This window comes from Perognathus longimembris, chromosome 14 (assembly GCF_023159225.1).
Source record: "Perognathus longimembris pacificus isolate PPM17 chromosome 14, ASM2315922v1, whole genome shotgun sequence".
NCBI classification, from domain to species: Eukaryota; Metazoa; Chordata; class Mammalia; order Rodentia; family Heteromyidae; genus Perognathus; species Perognathus longimembris.
Window position 1 is genome coordinate 848347 of NC_063174.1, and position 19793 is coordinate 868139.

Below are 19793 nucleotides of genomic sequence, written 5' to 3' on the forward strand. Positions count from 1 at the left end.
GCTTCTCCGAGCCCCCCGGAAAGCGGCCGCGTGTTCCGGCAGCAGGCGGGAGCGGCGGGCTCCGGCTCCCCCGGGGCGCGGTCGTGCGCCGGCGTCTGCTGCCCGGCCCAGCGGCGTGCGTCCAAATCCGCGTCTTCCACCCCAGGACCAAGTGGAGACGCGTCGTCCTCAGGTGATTTGCCCTCCACCCTCGTGGCCGAGGCCGCCACCTCGGACGCAGCGGACACTGTAAGACGGAAAGTGACTCAGCTCAGGGCCTGCCCCTGAGTGCGCCGGGGCTGAACTCTGCGCCTCGCCCCTCCTCCATTCAAGGCTGGTGCCCTGCCCTTGGTCTCGGGTGTTTCTACCTGGCTGGCTCCCAACTGAGATCCTTAGGTCTGGGCCCTGAGTGGCTGCGAGGACAGGCCTGAGCACCTGGCAGAGCCTACAGGTAGCGTCTTACTGGAGATCTCTACTGTGAGGAAATACGTCACAGTGCAGTGCAGGATCTTACAGTGAAAATCCCTAAGCTTTTTCCAGAGAAGTCTAATCACAGGTGGTAGTGGGCTGGTCAGAAAGCCCCATCTCCTGGGGTTCAAGAGTTACTATTCAACTTTTATGTGTGTGTGGTGCTGCGGATAGAAGCCAGGGATTCATGTATAGATGGTGGGCTTGTGCTCTACCACTGAACTTAAAACTTTCAGATGGCTTGGGTTGTTTTTTTTTTTTCTCCAGTACTAGGGCTTGAACTCCTTGTCTATTGCTCTCACTCAGCATTCCCAGCCTTTTCTGCTCAAGGATGGCACTCTGACACTTGAGTTACATCTCCACTCTGGCCATTTGCTGGTTAACTGAAGATGATGCTTAGATTTGTCTGCTCAGATTGGATTTGCTGTGATACACAGATCTCAGCTTCCAAAGTAGCAAGGATTATAGGTGTAACCCACTAGTGCCCAGCATTCACTGAGGAATTAAGAGCTCAGCCCTTTTTAATCTTGGATAGGGTAAGGGCACAGCCCTGAATGTACCTAAATCTAAGTGAGGTATAGGCAAACAGGCAAGGAACAGAGAGAGAGCAGGAAAGGGCTACAACTTCATTTTATTTGTTTCCTTCTTACACAAAACCATCAAAACAAGCACAGAGGAGAAGGAAAGGGCCAAAAGTTTGTTCAATCACATGTTCTCAGGGCTATTCCACAGAGCTCTTGAGGCTGAATTTCCGTTGCTGTAGATTCAGATCCAACACTAATTCCTTGTCCTGTGGGCCTGAGGACTACATAGACTAATGAGCTGAACCCTGCAATTCTTATCCCTTGAATATCTCGATGTAAAGTAGGAATTCAGACTGGCACGTTCCTCTCTGAAGAATGAAGAATTCATAAGTACTGCACCAAGAGACACATGGCACTTCCTGTGCTATAGGGCCAGAATCTGAGGCTGCTTCCAAGACTCTAGACATTCACTGTAGAAAGTACTAGAGGCCAATGGTGTAAGAGCGGCCTGTGGGGTTGTGAATAGCAGAACAGACTGGTGCGGTTACTGCCCACTCATACCAGACCTTCTTGGAGTTGCTGCATCGCCAGAAACGTACACAGATGGTCTGGCCTTCCCGCACGGTAATGGGCTGCTAAAGAAAGAAGGACAGGTAGGTTCAGAAGAAAGCTAATGAATAGTGTATCACTATATTAGGGTAGGTGTAGAGTTGTTTTTGCAGTGCTGTGGTTTGAGATTATGGCCTTCAATGTGGTAGGCAGGCACTTTATCACTTAGTGCATGCCTCTGCCCCTTTTTGCTTATTTTTCAAAAAGGTTTTGTTTTTTGCTGGGGCTAGTCTGGACAGTGCTCCTCCTATTTTCCCTTTCTCTGTAGTTGGATGACAGCATCAGAGTGCCTAGCTTTTTACTGGTTGAGATGGGGGTCTCTTGAACATTTTTCCTGGCTTGGCCTCCAGTGATCTTCCTTGTCTCTGCCTCCCTCCCAAGTATAGGATGACAGGCCTAAGCCACTGTGCTAGCCTTGAGCAAAAAAGACAAGTGACAGCCGTGAAGCCCTGAGTTTAATTAAGTCCTAGTTCCCCGGTCCTGATCATACACCCAAAAGAACTTTACAGGCAAAGGAGAGAAGTATGAAAGACTGAGGCAAGAAGAAGACGGGGTACTAGAGGAATCAAAAAAAACCTCACAGGCCTGAGGCAACGGAAGCCAGGGAACAGCAGCTAAAAAAGCAGGGGAATTAGATCACACCATCTCTAATAAGCAATGTTCTGGATTCTGATAGGAAAAGGCACTCATTGAAGAGGTTTAAACAGTAAAGCGCTGTGTTCAATTTAGTTTCTAAAAGACAGCTTTTGCTCTTGGAAGAGAACGGACATAGGGGTTAAGCCACAGATATGGGAAGGCCAGATACAAGGCCACTACAGCTAACCCCAACACCTACAACCAGATGCAAAGCCATGTGAGAGCAGCAGATGTAGGTCCTCCCAATCCCGGGAGAGGGAAAGGGCCAAGACACCAATGGCAAAGGTTATTTTATGTGTGCTAGTACTAAGGCTTGAATTCAAGGCCCTTTGCTCTCACCCAGCTTTTCATTCGTGACTGGTATGCCACCATTAGTCATGCCTCTAGTTCCAGCTTTTGGCTGCTAATTTGAGATAACAGCCATGAGGATGTGTCGGCAGACTGGCTCTGACCCCCAACTCTCAGATCTCAGCTTCCTGAGCAGCTAGGATTCTAGGAGTGAGCTACCAGCACCCAGCTTTAACCTACAGTCCTGATCGTAACTCTTACCTTAATAGGGAAGAGGATGGGAAACCATGAAAACATCCCAGGGGAGTGAGTCTCTGGACGGATGCCTGTATAGATAAAAATAATGAAAACAATCAAGGTCTTTTGTCTTAGTTGAGAAAGGTCTCTTCTGTGATCAAAGAAACAAGTCATCAAAAGTCTTCATCCTGGGCTCCCCATGAATGTAGATGGTACATGTAGACAGGCCGTCAAGGGAGCACTCTCCTCCACCACCATATGCTACCCCACTCACTCAAAGTGATGTCCCGATAAAGCACAGTCTCAAAGTAGCCTGCAAAGCCATGTAGCACTGTGTTCACCTCCACAGGAAATTCCAAGGTACAGTAGCGGTTGTTGTCGATCACAGGATCTGTCAGGGGAGAATCACGTGGGGGATGAGAGGCAAGATGCTCTAGACAGCCTGGGACACCACAAGCAAGATCCAGGAAGTACAGACCCTTCCAGCCAGGAACCTACCTCTGTTGGGATGGCTGAAGGTAAAGCAAGGCTGGGGTGCAGACAGCTGGTGGAAGTTGTGCAGACGGACCACATAAGGCATTTCAAACTGGGCCTGTCCAGATTGAGAAAGTGAGAGCTGGAGAAGACAGGCAAGAGGTATCTGTTTCCCCAAGGAAAGCTCAAACCTCAGGGACGCAGAAAAACATAAGAACACTTTCATTTCAGCCACTTTCCCCAACTTCTTCACCTTCTCCAGCAGAAGGAGACAGTAAGCAGTAAAGAGCATCAATTCCTTCTGGAAGGCAGTGTCACTTTACCTCAGGGTCACGGTCCTTTTCCCGACAAGCTCGGACCTCGTTGTATAACTTGGAAGAGGAAATGGGAGCCAGGAAGGAGGTGTACTCTCCGGGGATACTGACACCATCATCTGAACAGCAGGAAGGTCAAATTAGCTCCCGGAGGAGAGAAATTGGCCTGTTTGCAATCACCAAAGGCTTGAACCTTCCACAACAAAACAGGCCAAGGTTGGCATGGGCATGGCAGGAAGAGGCAGGCCAATGGTGTAATCCTAGGCTGGCCTGCTTCCAACTCTGGCCATGTGGTCCACTTCTAAGCTAATTTAGTCACAAAAGATTAAGACTGAAGGAACCTAAGACACAGTCATGTGCTGCTTAATGACAGAACACGTTTCAAGATGTATGTTGTTTAATGATTGCGTTATTGCATGAACATGGTATGATGTCCTCCACACTAACATGGCCATGATGTCATTAGGTGACATAATCTTATGAGACTACCTGATGTATGCAGTCCACTGTCGATGGAAACAGCATTATGCACTGCATGATTGTATTCTACTCTGATGGTCCTGGGTCACCGCCAGGCGCTGGTGGCTCACGCCTGTAATCCTAGCTACTCAGGAGGCTGAGATCTGAGGACCGCGGTGCAAAGCCAGCCTGGGCAGAAAAGTCTGTGAGACTCTTATCTCCAATTAACAAACAAAAATCTGGAAGTGGAGCTGTGGCTCAAGTGACAGAATACCAGACTTGAGTGAAAAAAGACAAGTGAAAGCGCAAGGCCCTGAGTTCCAGCCCCAGTACTCCCTACCGCCCCACCCCTGTGCCCATCCATGCCCACTCACATACACACAAATCTCTAGTTCACGCCTCTCATTCTACAGATTGTTCGGAAAGTGGACTTCATCTGCTACTGCAATACGCAGCAGCTCTCAAGTCATTCCAACTGCTCCAAGCCCAGCCCGCCACCACCTGTCCACTTAGAGGCAGGCACCTTTCAGGAAGTGCTGTGCTCCATCCAGGCACTCTGGCGACAGCTCATTGTCAGCGAAGGAGCCCAGAAGCTCGCTGACAATGATGTCTGCTTTCTCTGGAGCCACCCATTCCCGCATGTCTGATGAGACTACTGTCACTTGGCTTCCCCATTCTTCAAACTGCCAGTTCTCTAGCCTAAAACAAAGATGACAGAGGTAAGAGACTACAGAAAACTGGCAACAAGAACAAACTCCCCAGGAAGTAGTCTGCTACTCACGTCACCACAGCATTTGGATTTTTCTCCACGGCGTACAGTTTTATCCGCCGGTCAGCTTGCTTGGCTGCTCGGAGGGAGGCATTCACTAGGGGTCCCCGGCCTGCTCCTAGCACCATCAGTACCCTAAGAAAGGGAAAGAGTTGCCAGGTGCTTGTGGTTCATGCTTGTAATCCTAGCGACTCAGGAGACGAAGATCTGAAGATCACTGTTCAAAGCTACGCTAGGCAGGGAAGTCTCCAGTTAACCACCAAAAAGAAGTGGAGCTGTAGCTCAAGTAGCAGAGTACTAGCCTTAAATGAAAAAGCTAAAGGACAACACCCAGACACTGAGTTCAAGCCCCAATACTGGCACAAAAATAAGGAGGGAGTGGTGAAACAGATTTGGTATATAGAGAAGTAGGTATCTAAGTTCCAGAGATTGTAGGGAAAGCACTCACTGAACATTGGTGTCCTTTTCTTCTTCTGCCACCCGGTCTAGCAGACATTTATAGATAGCCTGGTAGAAGGAGAGACCATCTCATGACTCCCTCCTTTTTAGAGGTCATCCCAGCCCTCTGCTTTCCCAACCTGGGCTGAGCACTGTACCTGCTGGTACTGCGAGTATTTGATGGGGTCCTTTTCAAACACTTCATATGTCTGAGATTCTAAATTGTCCATCAGTGGCTGAGGAATGATAGAAAGGGACAATTTGTTTGCCCATTTCTGGCAAGAGGGAATGCACCACATCAAAAACTTCCCACTGCCTCCTGAGCTCTAGCTGGATTTTAGGCCAACCACTTTCCAGGGACATTTCTGACTCTGCCTCCTGCCTCCTGATGTATTCCAAACCTACCTGGAGTGGGGACTGTAGATAGTCTTCATAGCCCTTGGCAAAGAGTTCATAGGCATTGGGTGGAGGGCGGTTCTGGCTTAAGTATTCCAGATACTGGAGATAGGAGCAGAACTCCTTCTCTGAATGGTGGTTGGTACCAGTGATGATGAACTGCACTTCCAGCTGGGAGATAAATCAGGCCATTAGACACAGCCCTCAAAGGAAGATTCTGAAATATTATGGTGTGTGTTTGAAAGCCCAGACCAACAATTCTCAAGTTGTCTACATAATACCAACCAATAAAGGCAGCACGAGGCTTCACTAAATCTATAAAGAGATCTTATGCTAGTAGGTTTCATCCTGGCTTAACTGGCCACATGATCCCCTTTACAACATCTTCCTGTATGAGATCTTCTGTAAGTTCTTCGGATATCTGGTTCCTTTTGAAAGGTTTCTGAACTTCTACTAATATTTCCTTTTTGTTCCCAAGACTCCTAACTCTACTGAAGTTGATCTCCAGAAACTAAAGAAGACAGTCCCCTCTATAGGAAAAATAGCATCTCATATATGTGAATATGTCATCAAGTATGGCTGAACTACCCTTTACTACCTACCTTGAGGAGCCGGAAGATCAGCCTCTGATGCATCTTAGAAAGAACAGGAAATCCTTTCTTGTTGGTCAGGAAAATGCTGGTGGGGAGAATGGCTGCTTTAATGGGCTCCCCAAGCCAACGATCAATAACATGATTAGAAGGGAGGTCAGCCCCAATTTCAAGAGCTATACAGAAAAAAGACAAAGACTCATCAGGCTCTGATAGGCAAGAAGCTTTTCCTTGCTATTTTATGCAAGAACTGTTTCTTCTTTTAAGAACAAGGCAGCCATGCTTGTAATTAATCCTAGCTACTCAAGAGGCTGATATCTGAGGCTTTTATTTCAAAGCCAGCCCAGGCAGAAAGTCCAAGAGACTCATCTCTAGTTAACCACCAAAAAATCTGCAAGTAGCTGGGCACTGGTGACTCATACCTGTAATGCCAGCTACTCAGGAGATAGAGATCTGAGGACCACAGTTTAAAGCCAGCCCAGACAGAAAAATCTGTGAGACTTATCTCCAATTAACTACCAAAAAACTGGAAGTGAAGCTGTGGTTCAAAGTGGTAGAATGCTAGTCTTAAATATGAAAGCTCAGGGCTGGGGATATAGCCTAGTGGCAAGAGTGCCTGCCTCGGATACACGAGGCCCTAGGTTCGATTCCCCAGCACCACATATACAGAAAACGGCCAGAAGCGGTGCTGTGGATCAAGTGCCAGAGTGCTAGCCTTGAGCGGGAAGAAGCCAGGGACAGTGCTCAGGCCCTGAGTCCAAGGCCCAGGACTGGCCAAAAAAAAAAAAAAAAAAAATGAAAGCTCAGAGACAGATCTCAAGCCCTGAGTTCAAGCCTCAGGACTGGCCCAAAAGAAAAGGCTGGAAGTGGAGCTATAGCTCAAGCAGTTAAGCATCTGCCTTGAGAAGAAAAGGCTAAGAAACAATGTCCAGGCTCTGAGCTCAAGTTCCTCCTATACTGGCACAAAAAAAGAAAGAGGGAGGAAAGGAGGAAGAGGAACAGAATGGCTCACGCCTATAATCCTAGCTACTCAGGAGGCAGAGGTATGAGGATCTCCATTCAAAGCCAATACAGGCAGACAACCTGAGACAAATCTCTCATCTCTAATTAACCAGCAAAAAGCTGCTACTGAACTTGTGGCTCAAGTGGTCCCAGCCATGGTCAGAAAGAGTCGATGAAGTAAAAGGGCTGTACACACCCCTTCAAAAAAAAGCACAAGGGGTGGGCCAGGCACCTGTGGCTCACACCTGTAATCCTAGCTACTCAGGAGGCTGAGATCTGAGGATCCACACTCAAAGCCACGCTGGGCAGGAAAGTTCATGACACTCTATCTCCAACTAACCACCAGAAAACTGGAAGTGGTGCTGTGGCTTAAGTGCTAGAGCACCAGCCATGAGCTGAAGAGCTCAGGGACCCAAGCCAGAGTTCAAGCCCCATGACAACCACAAAAAATATAAGGGAGGGTTGAGAAGGAAAAGCTGGGAGAGAGAGAGAAGGAAAGGGTGATACTGTCCAAAAACAAATGGGCTCTTTACTTGATTTAAGCAGCCGTAAGCCCTCTATACGTTACTTTTATAATAATTTTTTTAAAGAGGGCATTTGAAGTAGTCAAATGCTCAGTGCGTACAGATGACTTGTACTCCTAGGAGGTCATGCCTATCCCAGGACCCACATGGACTTACCTACTGCAATTCTCTTGCTATAGTCACACAAAGTCCGGAAGTTGTGCCACCTATCCAGAGTCAAAAACAGAAAAATACTGTTAAACACATGGTTCACCAATCAGCATAGCTCAAAACCTCCTTACTAGTTCCATCCTATATTCCTTTCACCTACCCCTTTACCCTAAGATAACCGCAAAAAGAGACTTACCACATCCATGTCTTCTCTTCTCCACTGTAATCTTCTGTGTGTGTAGTTGGTACATTCTCAATTATATCATCTCTCAGGTCTTCTGGAGCCACCAAAGGTACCCGTATCCAGAACTAAATATCAATAGATACCTTCTTAGAACTCCATTTTGAATTCACTGGGTCCAGAAAGCCATTCCTAACTATGAGTATCTGGTTCCATACCTCACGTTAATTCTTTTTGCCAATCCTAGGTCAGGGCCTGAGCACTGTCCCTGGCTTCCTTTTTGTTCGAGGCTAGCACTCTGCCACTTGAGCCACAGCGCCACTTCTGGGCATTTTCTATATATGTGTTGCTGAGGAATCGAACCTAGGGCTTCATGTATGCGAGGCGAGCACTCTACCAGTAGACCATATTCCCAGCCCCTAGGTATTTGTGTAATTTGTGGTCAAACCCAAGCCTTCTCATGCAAAACAAGTGACCTACTATTGCCCTTTATATTGTTTTGAAACTCTCTACGTACTATTTTAAATGGGGTATATGACACTGACACTTCAAGTCTACCAAGTAAACCCAGAATGAAATGGCCAAGTACTTAACAAAACCTGACTATTCTCTCTGCAGCAGGAAAGGAGCCCCTCTGCCATACCATGGAGGAGTGATGCCCAGTGTGGATGTGGTTGGTCAAAACTCTGGCGAGATTTGTGTTATCTTCCTGATTAAGGGGCAGCAGAAAAGCTGGGAGACCCAGATAGGCCCCAAAATTCAGCTCCTGTAACATGGCCTGTAATAGAGATCAAAAGGAAAAGGATAAGATCAAGTAGTTTTAATTGCATATCTGTTAATATATGAAGTTATTGGAAGGGATTACTGCTCTCCCCACCAGTTCAGTGGCAATACCTAATCTTTATTAATATATACTACCTAGTCGTACAGGGTTTCATTGTTAATTTCCACACTTGTATACAGTAAACCATCTAATCCTTTGTTTTGTCAATAGCGGGGCTTGAACTCAGGGCTTTTCGCTCAAGTCTAGTGCTCTACCACTTTGAGCCACAGCTCTACTTTGTTTCCTGGTGGCTAATTAGAGATAAGAGTCTCATGGACTTTCTTGCTGGGGCTGGTTTCTTTCTTTTTTTTGCCATTCCTGGGCCTTGGACTCAGGGCCTGAGCACTGTCCCTGGCTTCTTATTGCTCAAGGCTAGCACTCTGCCACTTGAGTCACAGCACCACTTCTGGCCATTTTCGAACCCAGGGCTTCATGTATACGAGGCGAGCGCTCTTACCACTAGGCCATATCCCCAGCCCCGCTGGGGCTGGTTTCTAACTGAGATCCTCAGATCTCAACCTCGGGAGTACCTAGGTAATATTACAAGTAGGTGTGAGACACTGGCACTCAGCTAACCCTTTTCCCACTATGTAGAGCCTAGACTGGCCTTCAACCTGATAGAGCTTCAACCTCCGGGATTGGATTACCACACTGGGCTTAGATCTAACCTTTAGGAAGAGACCCCCCCCCCACCCCATGAAAAGATCAACAGGCTTACCGCCTCAGAGTTCCTTCGAATCTTCTCCACTTTTGAGTCTGGATGAATCCATGGGGAAAGCTTCCCCACAATTAGTGTATTCCAATCTGCATTCCCCCACACAAGAAAGATAAAGATTGAATGAGATTCAGCACTTTACTTGTTCATTTTCTAGTTCTTAGCAGGGGATAGAGTAGAGATGAAAGACAGACTTTTTCTATTACAGATATGGGGATAGCCTGATGTAGAGTGGGGAACTTAGGTTTTTAGCAAGTAAGCAGCAGGGAGCAAAAGAAGAGTCATCTATATCCCAGATACTAACCAATATCCAAGTTAGAAAAGGAGGAGATGAAGGCCTTAATGAAAGCATTAGTTGTTTCTGCCTCTAATAATTAAGGGGCACATGGGATGGTCCCTACCCCTTCCTGACAGCAGGAGGTCTGACCGTGTCTGGGGACCAGGCCGATTCTTAGCAGGTTCCTGAGTGAACTCCCTCTTGAAACGCGGGTGGAAGACAGGCATGCAGAGGAAATCAAACCTACAACCGTGACAGACCCAGAGTCATCATGTACAGTGCGCGGCAATGCCCAAGCAGTTGGGTACAGGCCACTGTGATTTGGCACAGCCCTTTTAGCTGCCATCCATCACCCCAGGGGCCTGCCTAACTCAGCCCGTCCTGGGACACTAGCTTCTCTGCTGCACGCACGGCGCCTCAATGTCCCCTCAGCACACAGCCATGGGAGAGGTGAGCACGGAGAAAAGATGGAGGCCCACGCCAGGTAGCACCCTTCCTTTCCGGTGTCCCTGGCTCTCCGGGACTGTCACTCGCGGATGGGGGCCAGCGCGGTGCACGCCTCCCCCCGAGGGCCGACGACCGCCCCGGGCCTCCCAGGACTGCCTCCCTCGCCGCACGACGGCCCCGGTGCCCACGGCTCGGCCGGCCGAAGGTCCCTTCCCTAAGCACGCCGCCGCCGCCTCGCCGCAACTGCCCCGACTCCTGGCTCCGCGACCACACGGCCCCCACGTTCTGCCCCCGTCCCCGGCGGGGACGCCCGCGCTGCCCGGTCTGCCCCGCGCGCCGAGCGCAGGCCCCGCCTTGGCGGGCGGCGTCCGGCCCTCACCCCTGCTTGGCCACCGCGCCCAGGGTGTCCGCGATTTCGGGGACGCAGTTCAGGTCCCGCCCGCTGGACACGCGGCTCCCACCGGCACCCCCGACCGCCATCGCCGCCATCTTTCCCCTCGCGCCGTCCGCGCCGGGATTCCTTGGCACTGGCAGCCAATAAGCGAGCTGAGAAAGGCCCTCGGGAGGCGGGACAAGTCGCCTTAACAACCGGAGCGTCTCCACCGCTCCGCGTAGGCGGCGGGCGGGTGGGGCGTGTCTCCCCCTGCCAATCCGCGGGCGGCACAGTGACGTGCGGCGTCCCCCTCGGGCCAGCCAATCGCTGGGCACCGTTCGTGACGAACTTCATTCTCCCAGAATGCATCGGGGCAGGTAGCACTCTAGTGAAAGACTACAGGTCCCAGGAAGCCCCGCTGCGTGAGCTTGAAGTACTATGGCTGGGCCCAGCACGACTGTCTCGGGGCCAGTGGCGCAATGGATAACGCGTCTGACTACGGATCAGAAGATTCCAGGTTCGACTCCTGGCTGGCTCGTTGGGACTGGTACTCCTTTATTGCGTCGCACAGCTCACAGGCGATGCAAACCTCCTCTCTTTTCCTTTTTCCATTCCTTTCCCTTCCGCATGTGGCGTCCCCTCGTCGTTTCCACGTTTCGGCCCGCGTTGTGTGCTCAGGTCCCGCACGCACTGGACCAGGCAGCCGGCGCTGGTCACCTTTGCGCGTCTCTCCCGTCACGCGTGTTTTACTGGTCCCTCTGGGCGCAGACAACTGGGAGAATGGCTGCGTCTCCAGCAACGGGGTTTGTGGCCTTCAGGATTGGTTTGCAGTGTCGTGGTGGCTCGGTGTGAAGCACAGATGTAACGAACGCCCACTCACGCTCACCCACACTCCGGGGGAGGCCGGCCGCGGGGCTTCCGCTGCCCCGGGATGGCGGCCGGCCTGGCGGAGCCGAGCGTCCACCTCCTCCCAGGTCGACGCCTCGGGAGACGGAGAGGAACGGACGGGACGGAGCCGGGGAAGGGGACCCCCGCGGGCGGCGGGCTGGGGGGGACCCGGGGCGGGAGCAGGCGGCGGGCTGGGGGGGACCCGGGGCGGGAGCAGGCGGCGGGCTGGGGGGGACCCGGGGCGGGAGCAGGCGGAGGGCTGGGGGGGGACCCGGGGCGGGAGCAGGCGGCGGGCTGGGGGGGGACCCGGGGCGGGAGCAGGGGGGACCCGGGGCGGGAGCAGGCGGCGGGCTGGGGGGACCCGGGGCGGGAGCAGGCGGCGGGCTGGGGGGGACCCGGGGCGGGAGCAGGCGGCGGGCTGGGGGGACCCGGGGCGGGAGCAGGCGGCGGGCTGGGGGGGACCCGGGGCGGGAGCAGGCGGCGGGCTGGGGGGGACCCGGGGCGGGAGCAGGGGGGACCCGGGGCGGGAGCAGGGGGGACCCGGGGCGGGAGCAGGCGGCGGGCTGGGGGGGACCCGGGGCGGGAGCAGGCGGCGGGCTGGGGGGGACCCGGGGCGGGAGGCCCGGCAGGCGGCGGGCTGGGGGGGACCCGGGGCGGGAGGCCCGGCAGGCGGCGGGCTGGGGGGGACCCGGGGCGGGAGCAGGCGGAGGGCTGGAGGGACTCGGGGCGGGAGCAGGCGGAGGGCTGGGGGGGACCCGGGGCGGGAGGCCCGGCAGGCGGCGGGCTGGGGGGGACCCGGGGCGGGAGCAGGCGGAGGGCTGGAGGGACTCGGGGCGGGAGCAGGCGGCGGGCTGGGGGGACCCGGGGCGGGAGCAGGCGGCGGGCTGGGGGGGACCCGGGGCGGGAGCAGGCGGAGGGCTAGGGGGGGGGGACCCGGGGCGGGAGCAGGCGGCGGGCTGGGGGGCCCGGGCGCGAGGCCCCGGAGAGTGGAGGGGACGGGGACCTGGGCGTCCGGGGGCGCGGCGTCCTGGACAGGCTGCTTGAACCAAGTCTCCCGAAGAGAAGTGGAGGCTGAGGCCCGAGAGTGGGCGAAGTCGCCGTGGCCCCCACAGGGCCTGAGCCTCACGGGGCCGTGGGCAGGACGGGCGGCAGGGACGGGACGCGCGTGGGCAGGACGGGCGTGGGCAGGACGCGCGTGGGCAGGACGGGCGGCAGGGACGGGACGCGCGTGGGCAGGACGCGCGTGGGCAGGACGGGCGGCAGGGACGGGACGCGCGTGGGCAGGACGCGCGTGGGCAGGACGGGCGGCAGGGACGGGACGCGCGTGGGCAGGACGCGCGTGGGCAGGACGGGCGGCAGGGACGGGACGCGCGTGGGCAGGACGCGCGTGGGCAGGACGGGCGTGGGCAGGACGCGCGTGGGCAGGACGGGCGTGGGCAGGACGCGCGTGGGCAGGACGGGCGGCAGGGACGGGACGCGCGTGGGCAGGACGCGCGTGGGCAGGACGGGCGGCAGGGACGGGACGCGCGTGGGCAGGACGCGCGTGGGCAGGACGGGCGTGGGCAGGACGCGCGTGGGCAGGACGGGCGTGGGCAGGACGCGCGTGGACAGGACGGGCGTGGGCAGGACCGGCGGCAGGGACGGGACGCGCCCCGGGCGGAGCGAGGCGAGCTCGAGTCCCGAGCCGCCCTGGCGGTCCGGGCTGGGCCTCTGCCTCGCGGCCCCTCGGAACCGCCGCGCCCGCCCCGTGCAGGCCTGGCTTTCGGGAAATTTGAAGTTAGGGGGCGGGCGGCCAGGTCGCCTTCCCGGAACCCCCTCCCCAGGTCAGGGCGGACTGCAGCGCCGTGCGGCGTGAGGACCGGGCTCGGGCGCCCTCCCGGCTCGGTGAACCGGCCTGCCCCGGCCCGCCCGCACCTGCCCCGGCCTGCCCCGGCCTGCCCCGGCCTGGCTGCACCTGCCCCGGCCTGGCTGCACCTGCCCCGGCCTGGCTGCACCTGCCCCGGCCTTCCCCGGCCTGCCCCGGCCTGGCTGCACCTGCCCCGGCCTGGCTGCACCTGCCCCGGCCTGCCCCGGCCTGCCCCGGCCTGCTCCGGCCTGCCCCGGCCTGGCTGCACCTGCCCCGGCCTGGCTGCACCTGCCCCGGCCTGCCCCGGCCTGCCCCGGCCTGGCTGCACCTGCCCCGGCCTGCCCCGGCCTGGCTGCACCTGCCCCGGCCTGGCTGCACCTGCCCCGGCCTGGCTGCACCTGCCCCGGCCTGCTCCGGCCTGCCCCGGCCTGGCTGCACCTGCCCGCGCCCGCCCCGCCCCCCCCAGGTCGGGGCCGCTCAGCCCCCAGCTGGGTGAGCTAGGCCGCCATTCTGCTCAACAAACCTCCCTCCGGCCTGGCCTGGTTGCTTTTCGGGGGTCGCTCCGTTTCATAGGGAGCCTGGAGGTCATGAACGGGCCCCCCCCCCAAAATGAAGGAACCACGAAAGTGCGCGTTGAGAGGAGCCCCTGCCCTTTTCTTTTTAATGGTGGCTGGCCTCAGCCCCCCAGCAGCTAGGACCACAGGGCGCGAGATGGCCCTGCACCATCGCAGCCCTCGTCATTCTCCATCCCCAGTCCCTTTATCGCCGTGACTAGCAGACATTTGCGGACGCCGCACGGGGCCAGATGTGGTTCCAAGCTCCCCAAGTGAGCACTCTGCTTCTCTTCGCCTCCCCAGATTTTCGTGTTACATTTGCCTGAGGCAATTTCTCACGTGTTCCTTGAGGGTGTTTTGTTGTTGTTGTTTTTGTCTGCTTGGTTTTATTTGTGCCTATTTCCTTTGGCTACTGGGGGGGCGGCGGGACTAGAACTCTTTCAGTCCTCAACTTCCCAAATGTGTGTGTGTGTACTAGGGCTTGAACTCCGACCCTGGATGCCATCCCTTAGATTTTTTGCCCAAGGCTGGTGCTGTACCAATTGGGCCACAGTTGTACGTCTCCTGCTCCAGCTGGCTTGAAATCAAGAGCCGGGGACCTCAACCTCCTCAGTAGCAAGGATTACAGGCAGGAGCTGCCCACACCTGGCTTTAAAGGACGTTTTCATCTGCCCAGCTTTCTCTTCTGGCAGTGCTGATGATCAAACGCAGCCACTTCCCTTGCTTTTGAAGATGGATAGTTTCAATGAGTACTGGTCAAATATATTGTTAGGATTTGTCTCAGGTTTTTCTCATGATTAGACAGGTTCTGTGTTTTTGGAAAGATCAGAAAAGTGCCATTTTCATGATGTCATGTCAAGGATACATGCTGTCACCATGATTTGTAACTTCTATCAGCTACCAGGAGTAATGAGGGTTCTCCTCCATAGGCGCCTCTCGCCAGATTCTCTGGTGCACACTTGAAATATGGGGTCAGGATAGCTTCAGCCTAAGAGTCTGAGACCAGCCTGTATAGCATTGTAAGACACACACACACACACACAGAAATTCTCTCCTGGGCTGGGAATGTGGCTTAGCGGTAGAGTGCTTGCCTAGCATGCATGAAGCCCTGGGTTCCATTTCTCAGCACCCCATACGCAGAAAGAGCCAGAAGTGGCATTGAGGCTCAAGTGGTAGAGTGCTAGCCTTACGCAAAAAAAGCTCAGGAACAGTGCCTAGGCCCTGAGTTCAACCCCAGGATTGGCAAAAAAAAAAAAAGAAAGAAAGAAAGAAAAAAAAGAGACTTGCTTATTCTCTGCCCCAGCTATGCCCAACTAAACCCTACACCCAGAGATGATGTATTAGATGTTGTTTCTTCTTCAGAAGTTAATTTTCTGGGGTGCGGGCCAACTGTGCTCCTGGCATGTCACTCCTAATGTCAAGCTGGTATCTGCTGTGTTGGTTGTTAACTAACTCATCCATAGGGGAGAGAAAAAGAGGGGAAAAGGATCTATGAAATACCAACAGCAGGGGCTGGGAATATGGCCTAGTGGCAAGAGCACTTGCCTTGTATACGTGAAGCCCTGGGTTCGATTCCTCAGTACCACATATGTAGAAAATGGCCAGAAGTGGCCCTGTGGCTCAATGGTAGAGTGCTAGCCTTGAGCAAAAAGAAGCCAGGGACAGTGCTCAGGCCCTGAGTTCAAAGCACAGGACTGGCCAAAACAAAATAATTTTCCAAAGGATTTGGCTAAAAAGAACCCAGAATTTCTGCTGAACCTTAGTGGAAGTTTACATGGACTGAATTTCATTTCTGTGTATCATCCTTTTTTTGGGGGGGGAGCAGTCCTGGGCCTTGGACTCAGGGCCTGAGCACTGTCCCTGAGCTGCTTTTGCTCAAGGCCAGCACTCTGCCACCTGAGCCACAGCACCACTTCCGGCTTTTTCTGTGTATGTGGCACTGAGGAATTGAACCCAGGGCTTCGTGCACGCTAGGCAAGCATTCTAATGCTAAGCCGCTTTCCCAGGCCGGACTCCAGGCATCTTAAGCCTGGAATCTCACTCTCACAATAGTACCCCTCTGATCCTGGTCTTTCAGAACACACTTTATTGTTATTATGAAGGTGATATACAGAGGTGTGACTGTAAGCCAGGTGAAGAGCACATTTCCTTTTGGACAATGTCACCCTTTCCTTGCAAGTGTCAACAGTGTCTAGTCTGTCGGTATTTAAACAGCTCCACTCCGTGATAACTTCTCTCTCCTTTCTTGTTCTTGTCCTCTCCTTCCACCCGGCCCCCCTCCCCAGGCCCCACTTTCACCTTCCCTCACCTGGCGTGCAGGCCAGCCGCTCTTCAACACCAAAACAATGGCGCTTGGCCCGCCCACCGCTCCCAGTGCTGCTTCCCAGTCCAAGCTGCCCTCAGCCAGGAAAGAGGCAGAGTTACCCAGGCAAAATAATCTGTGCCGATTTGCATTTTCTGCCTTGTCATCTCTATTATATGGTATTCATCCGTCAAAATGAATTGAAAGCAGGAACTGTTCTGAAGAATGAAAAAGCTGGAAAACTACCCGACTTACTTATGAAGCCAAAACATATCCAAAATGAAAACGTGTCAGAAACAGCACCCCAAACAAGTTAGACAGCAGACATCTTTTTTGGATAGAAATATTTTAAAAATCCTTCTGTATTTAGAATAAAAAATGTTAGCCAGGGGGCTGGGGATATGGCCTCGTGGCAAGAGCGCGCTTGCCTCGTATACATGAAGGCCTGGGTTCAATTCCCCAGCACCACATAGGTAGAAAATGGCCAGAAGTGGCGCTGTGGCTTAATAATAATTTTAGCCAGGTGCAGTGGCTTATGCCTATGATTCTAGCTACTCAGCTGAGATCTGAGATCGCGGTTCAAAGACAGCTGAGGCAGGAAGTCCATGAGACTTTTATCTTCAATTAACCACTTAAAAACTAGAAGTGGAGCTGTGGCTTAAAGTGGTAGAGCAAAAGAGCTCAGGAACAGTGCCCAGGCCCTGAGTTCAAGCCTCACATCCACCACCACCAATACTAATAAACCTTTATTTATTTTTTTGTAATTTATTAATTACACAAAAAATTTTTGACAAGGTGTTGTGCAAAAAGGGTAGAGTTACGTAAACCTTTTTAAAAAGTAACATATTCCTGTCATGAATTAAAAATAAACCAAACAGGGCTAGGCATACTGGCACAGTTTTGTTTGTATTTTTTCCCCCTGCTGTCCAGGGTTTGAACTCCCCTTGGCTTTTTTCTGAAGGCTAGTGCTCTACCACTTGAGTGACAACTCCACCTCTAGATCTTTGCTGGTTAATTGGACATAGAGGTCTCGTGGATTTGTCTCTCCAGGCTGGTTTCAAACTGTGATCTTAACTTCCTGAACAGCTAGGATTACAGACATGTGTCACTAGTGCCTAGCTGCAAACTTTTTTTGTGCCAGGCCTGGGGCTTGAACTCAGAGCCTGGGTGCTATCCCTGAACTTTTTTGCTCAAGGCTAACACTTTGTCACTTGAGCCACAGCTCTCCTTCCAGCTTTTGGGTGGTTATTTGGAGATAAGATTCTCACAGGTTTTCTTGCCTGGGCTGGCTTTGATCTATGATCCTCAGATCCCAGCCTCTAGAGTAGCTAAGATTACAGGTGTGAGCCACCAGCACCCAGTTGAGTAGTACAATACTTTTTTTTTTTTTTCGCCAGTCCTAGGGCTTGAACTCAGGGCCTGAGCACTGTCCCTGGCTTCTTTTTGCTCAAGGTTAGCACTCTACCACTTGAGCCACAGCACCACTTCCGGCTTTTTCTGCATATGTGGTTCTGAGGAATAGAACTCAGGGCTTCGTGCATACTAGGCAAGCATTCCACCACTGAGTCCCATTCCCAGCCGAATACGTACTCTTAATTCTAGTTCTCAAGAGACTGGGGCAGGAGGATCATGAGTTTGAGGGCAGCACAGGCTACATAGCAAGTTCTAGGACAGCCGGGACATAGTAGCACCCTGACTCAGAAAAACATACATAGATACATGTGCGCGTGTGCACGCACACACACACACTTTTAACGAAGAATCTAATATGGCCAGATATGGTGGCACATGATCACAATCCCAGCATTTAAGATACTGAGGCAGAAGAATCAAAAGTTCAAGGCTAGCCTGGGCTTTATAGTGAGACATGGGCTAAAAAACAAAAAGGGGGGGAACGTGGCTTGGTGGTAGAGTGCTTGCCTACCGTGCATGAAGCCCTGGATTCCATGCCTCAGCACCACATACACAGAAAAAGCCAGAAGTGGCACTGTGGCTCAAAGGGTAGAGTGCTAGCCTTGAGCAAAAGAAACAGTGCTCAAGCCCTGAGATCAAGCCCCAGGACAGAAGGAGAGGAGAAGGAAAAAGAGAAGAAGACATGTTAAGTCAATTTTATTTTTTAAACTTTCTGGCTTCTTTTTGCTCAAGGCTAGCACTCTACCACTTGAGCCACAGCGCCACTTCTGGCCTTTTCTATATATGTGGTGCTGAGGAATCGAACTCAAGGGTTCATGTATATGAGGCAAGCACTCTACCACTAGGCCACATCCCCAGCCCTTAAGCTTTCTTAAATGTCTTAAAAGTATTCATATATAAATTCATATATATGTATGTATATATATTCATATATAATATATATTCATATATAAATTCATATATATGTATATATATATATGCATGAAATCAACAACGTAAAGACATGGAATAAGGTCAGAAGTAGTGGTGCCTACCTGGAATCCCAGCTACTTAGGAAGCCAAGGCAAGATCTTTAGTTCCAGGCCAGCCTGGGAAACTTACAGAAATCCAATCTCAAATGTTAATATAAGAGATTAGAGCTGTAGACCAGAGCACTTGTTGGGCATGCCCAAGGCCCTGGGTTCAGTCCTTAATACTAAGAAAGAAAGAAGAAAGGGAGGGAGGGAGGGAGGAAAAGAAAGGAAGAAGGGAAGAAAGAGAAAAAGAATGTGTAGTCTCATCACTGAGTGATTTAATATGACTCTGAAAAACCCAATATGAGACAATAGAAAAAAGAGATTATAACTTTTTTGGAGAGGCAAATTTATCATAGTTTGTAGATGACATGATTAAATACATAGTAAACCCAAGAGAATTGATTTTAAAATGATGACAATAACAGAATGCAGAGATAGAAGACAAATACAAATCTATAAGCTTTCTTATATAGTAAGAAGCAATTACAAAACATAATGTTTTTTAATGCCCCGTTTGGGGATGTAGCTCAGTGGGTGCAGTGATTGGCTAGTATAGACAAGGTCCTGGGGTCGATCCCCAGTATTGTGAGAAAATAAAGTCAGGCACTGAGGGCTCACACGTATAATCCTAGCTACTCAGGAGGCTGGGGCCTGGAAGATGTCAATTTGAAGCCACTCCAGATTGAAAAGTCTTTCAAACATCTCAAATTTTACCTCTAATTGCCAGCAAAAAAAAAAAAAAAAAAAAAAAAAAGCCGACAGTCTGGAAGTGTGGCTCAAGTGGTACAGTGTCAACCATGGTCAAGGCCCTGAGTTCCTAGTACTGGAAAAAGAAAGAAGGGGCACAGAAATAGAGGGACAAAGGGGCACATGCAGTAGTGCTCACTAGACACTATGCTGAAAATGAATTAGACAGCTTGTGAGATGGGAGGGAAAAACTGGGAGAGAGCAAGGGCAAGGTGTGACACTGGACGAAAAGAAATGCACTCACAAGCCGGGCGCTGGTAATCCTCGCTGTCGTCCTAGCCACAAACGAGGCTGAGGTCTGAGGAGCGCAGGAAAGTCCGTGAGACTCTTACCTTCAATTAACCACCAGGAAAC

General features: G+C 52.5%; 1 protein-coding gene and 1 non-coding gene across 2 annotated transcripts; one reads left to right on the forward strand and one right to left on the reverse strand.

The window, feature by feature from the left end:
- Positions 1-1058: 1058 nt before the first annotated feature.
- On the reverse strand, positions 1059-10812 carry Prmt5 (protein arginine methyltransferase 5). Its single transcript, XM_048362730.1, has 17 exons — positions 10680-10812; positions 9978-10096; positions 9580-9665; positions 8682-8816; positions 8054-8166; positions 7864-7913; positions 6194-6357; positions 5601-5762; positions 5354-5431; positions 5206-5264; positions 4770-4892; positions 4512-4687; positions 3539-3648; positions 3240-3333; positions 3016-3132; positions 2766-2830; positions 1059-1606 (listed from the first exon to the last, which is right to left on the reverse strand). The coding sequence occupies exons 1-17, from the start codon at positions 10787-10789 to the stop codon at positions 1454-1456; spliced, it is 1914 nt and encodes a 637-aa protein (XP_048218687.1). The 5' UTR covers positions 10790-10812; the 3' UTR covers positions 1059-1453.
- A 326-nt stretch (positions 10813-11138) lies between these two features.
- Trnar-acg lies at positions 11139-11211 on the forward strand. Its single transcript has one exon. It is a non-coding gene; the product is annotated as a tRNA-Arg (tRNA).
- The last annotated feature ends 8582 nt before the right edge of the window (positions 11212-19793 follow it).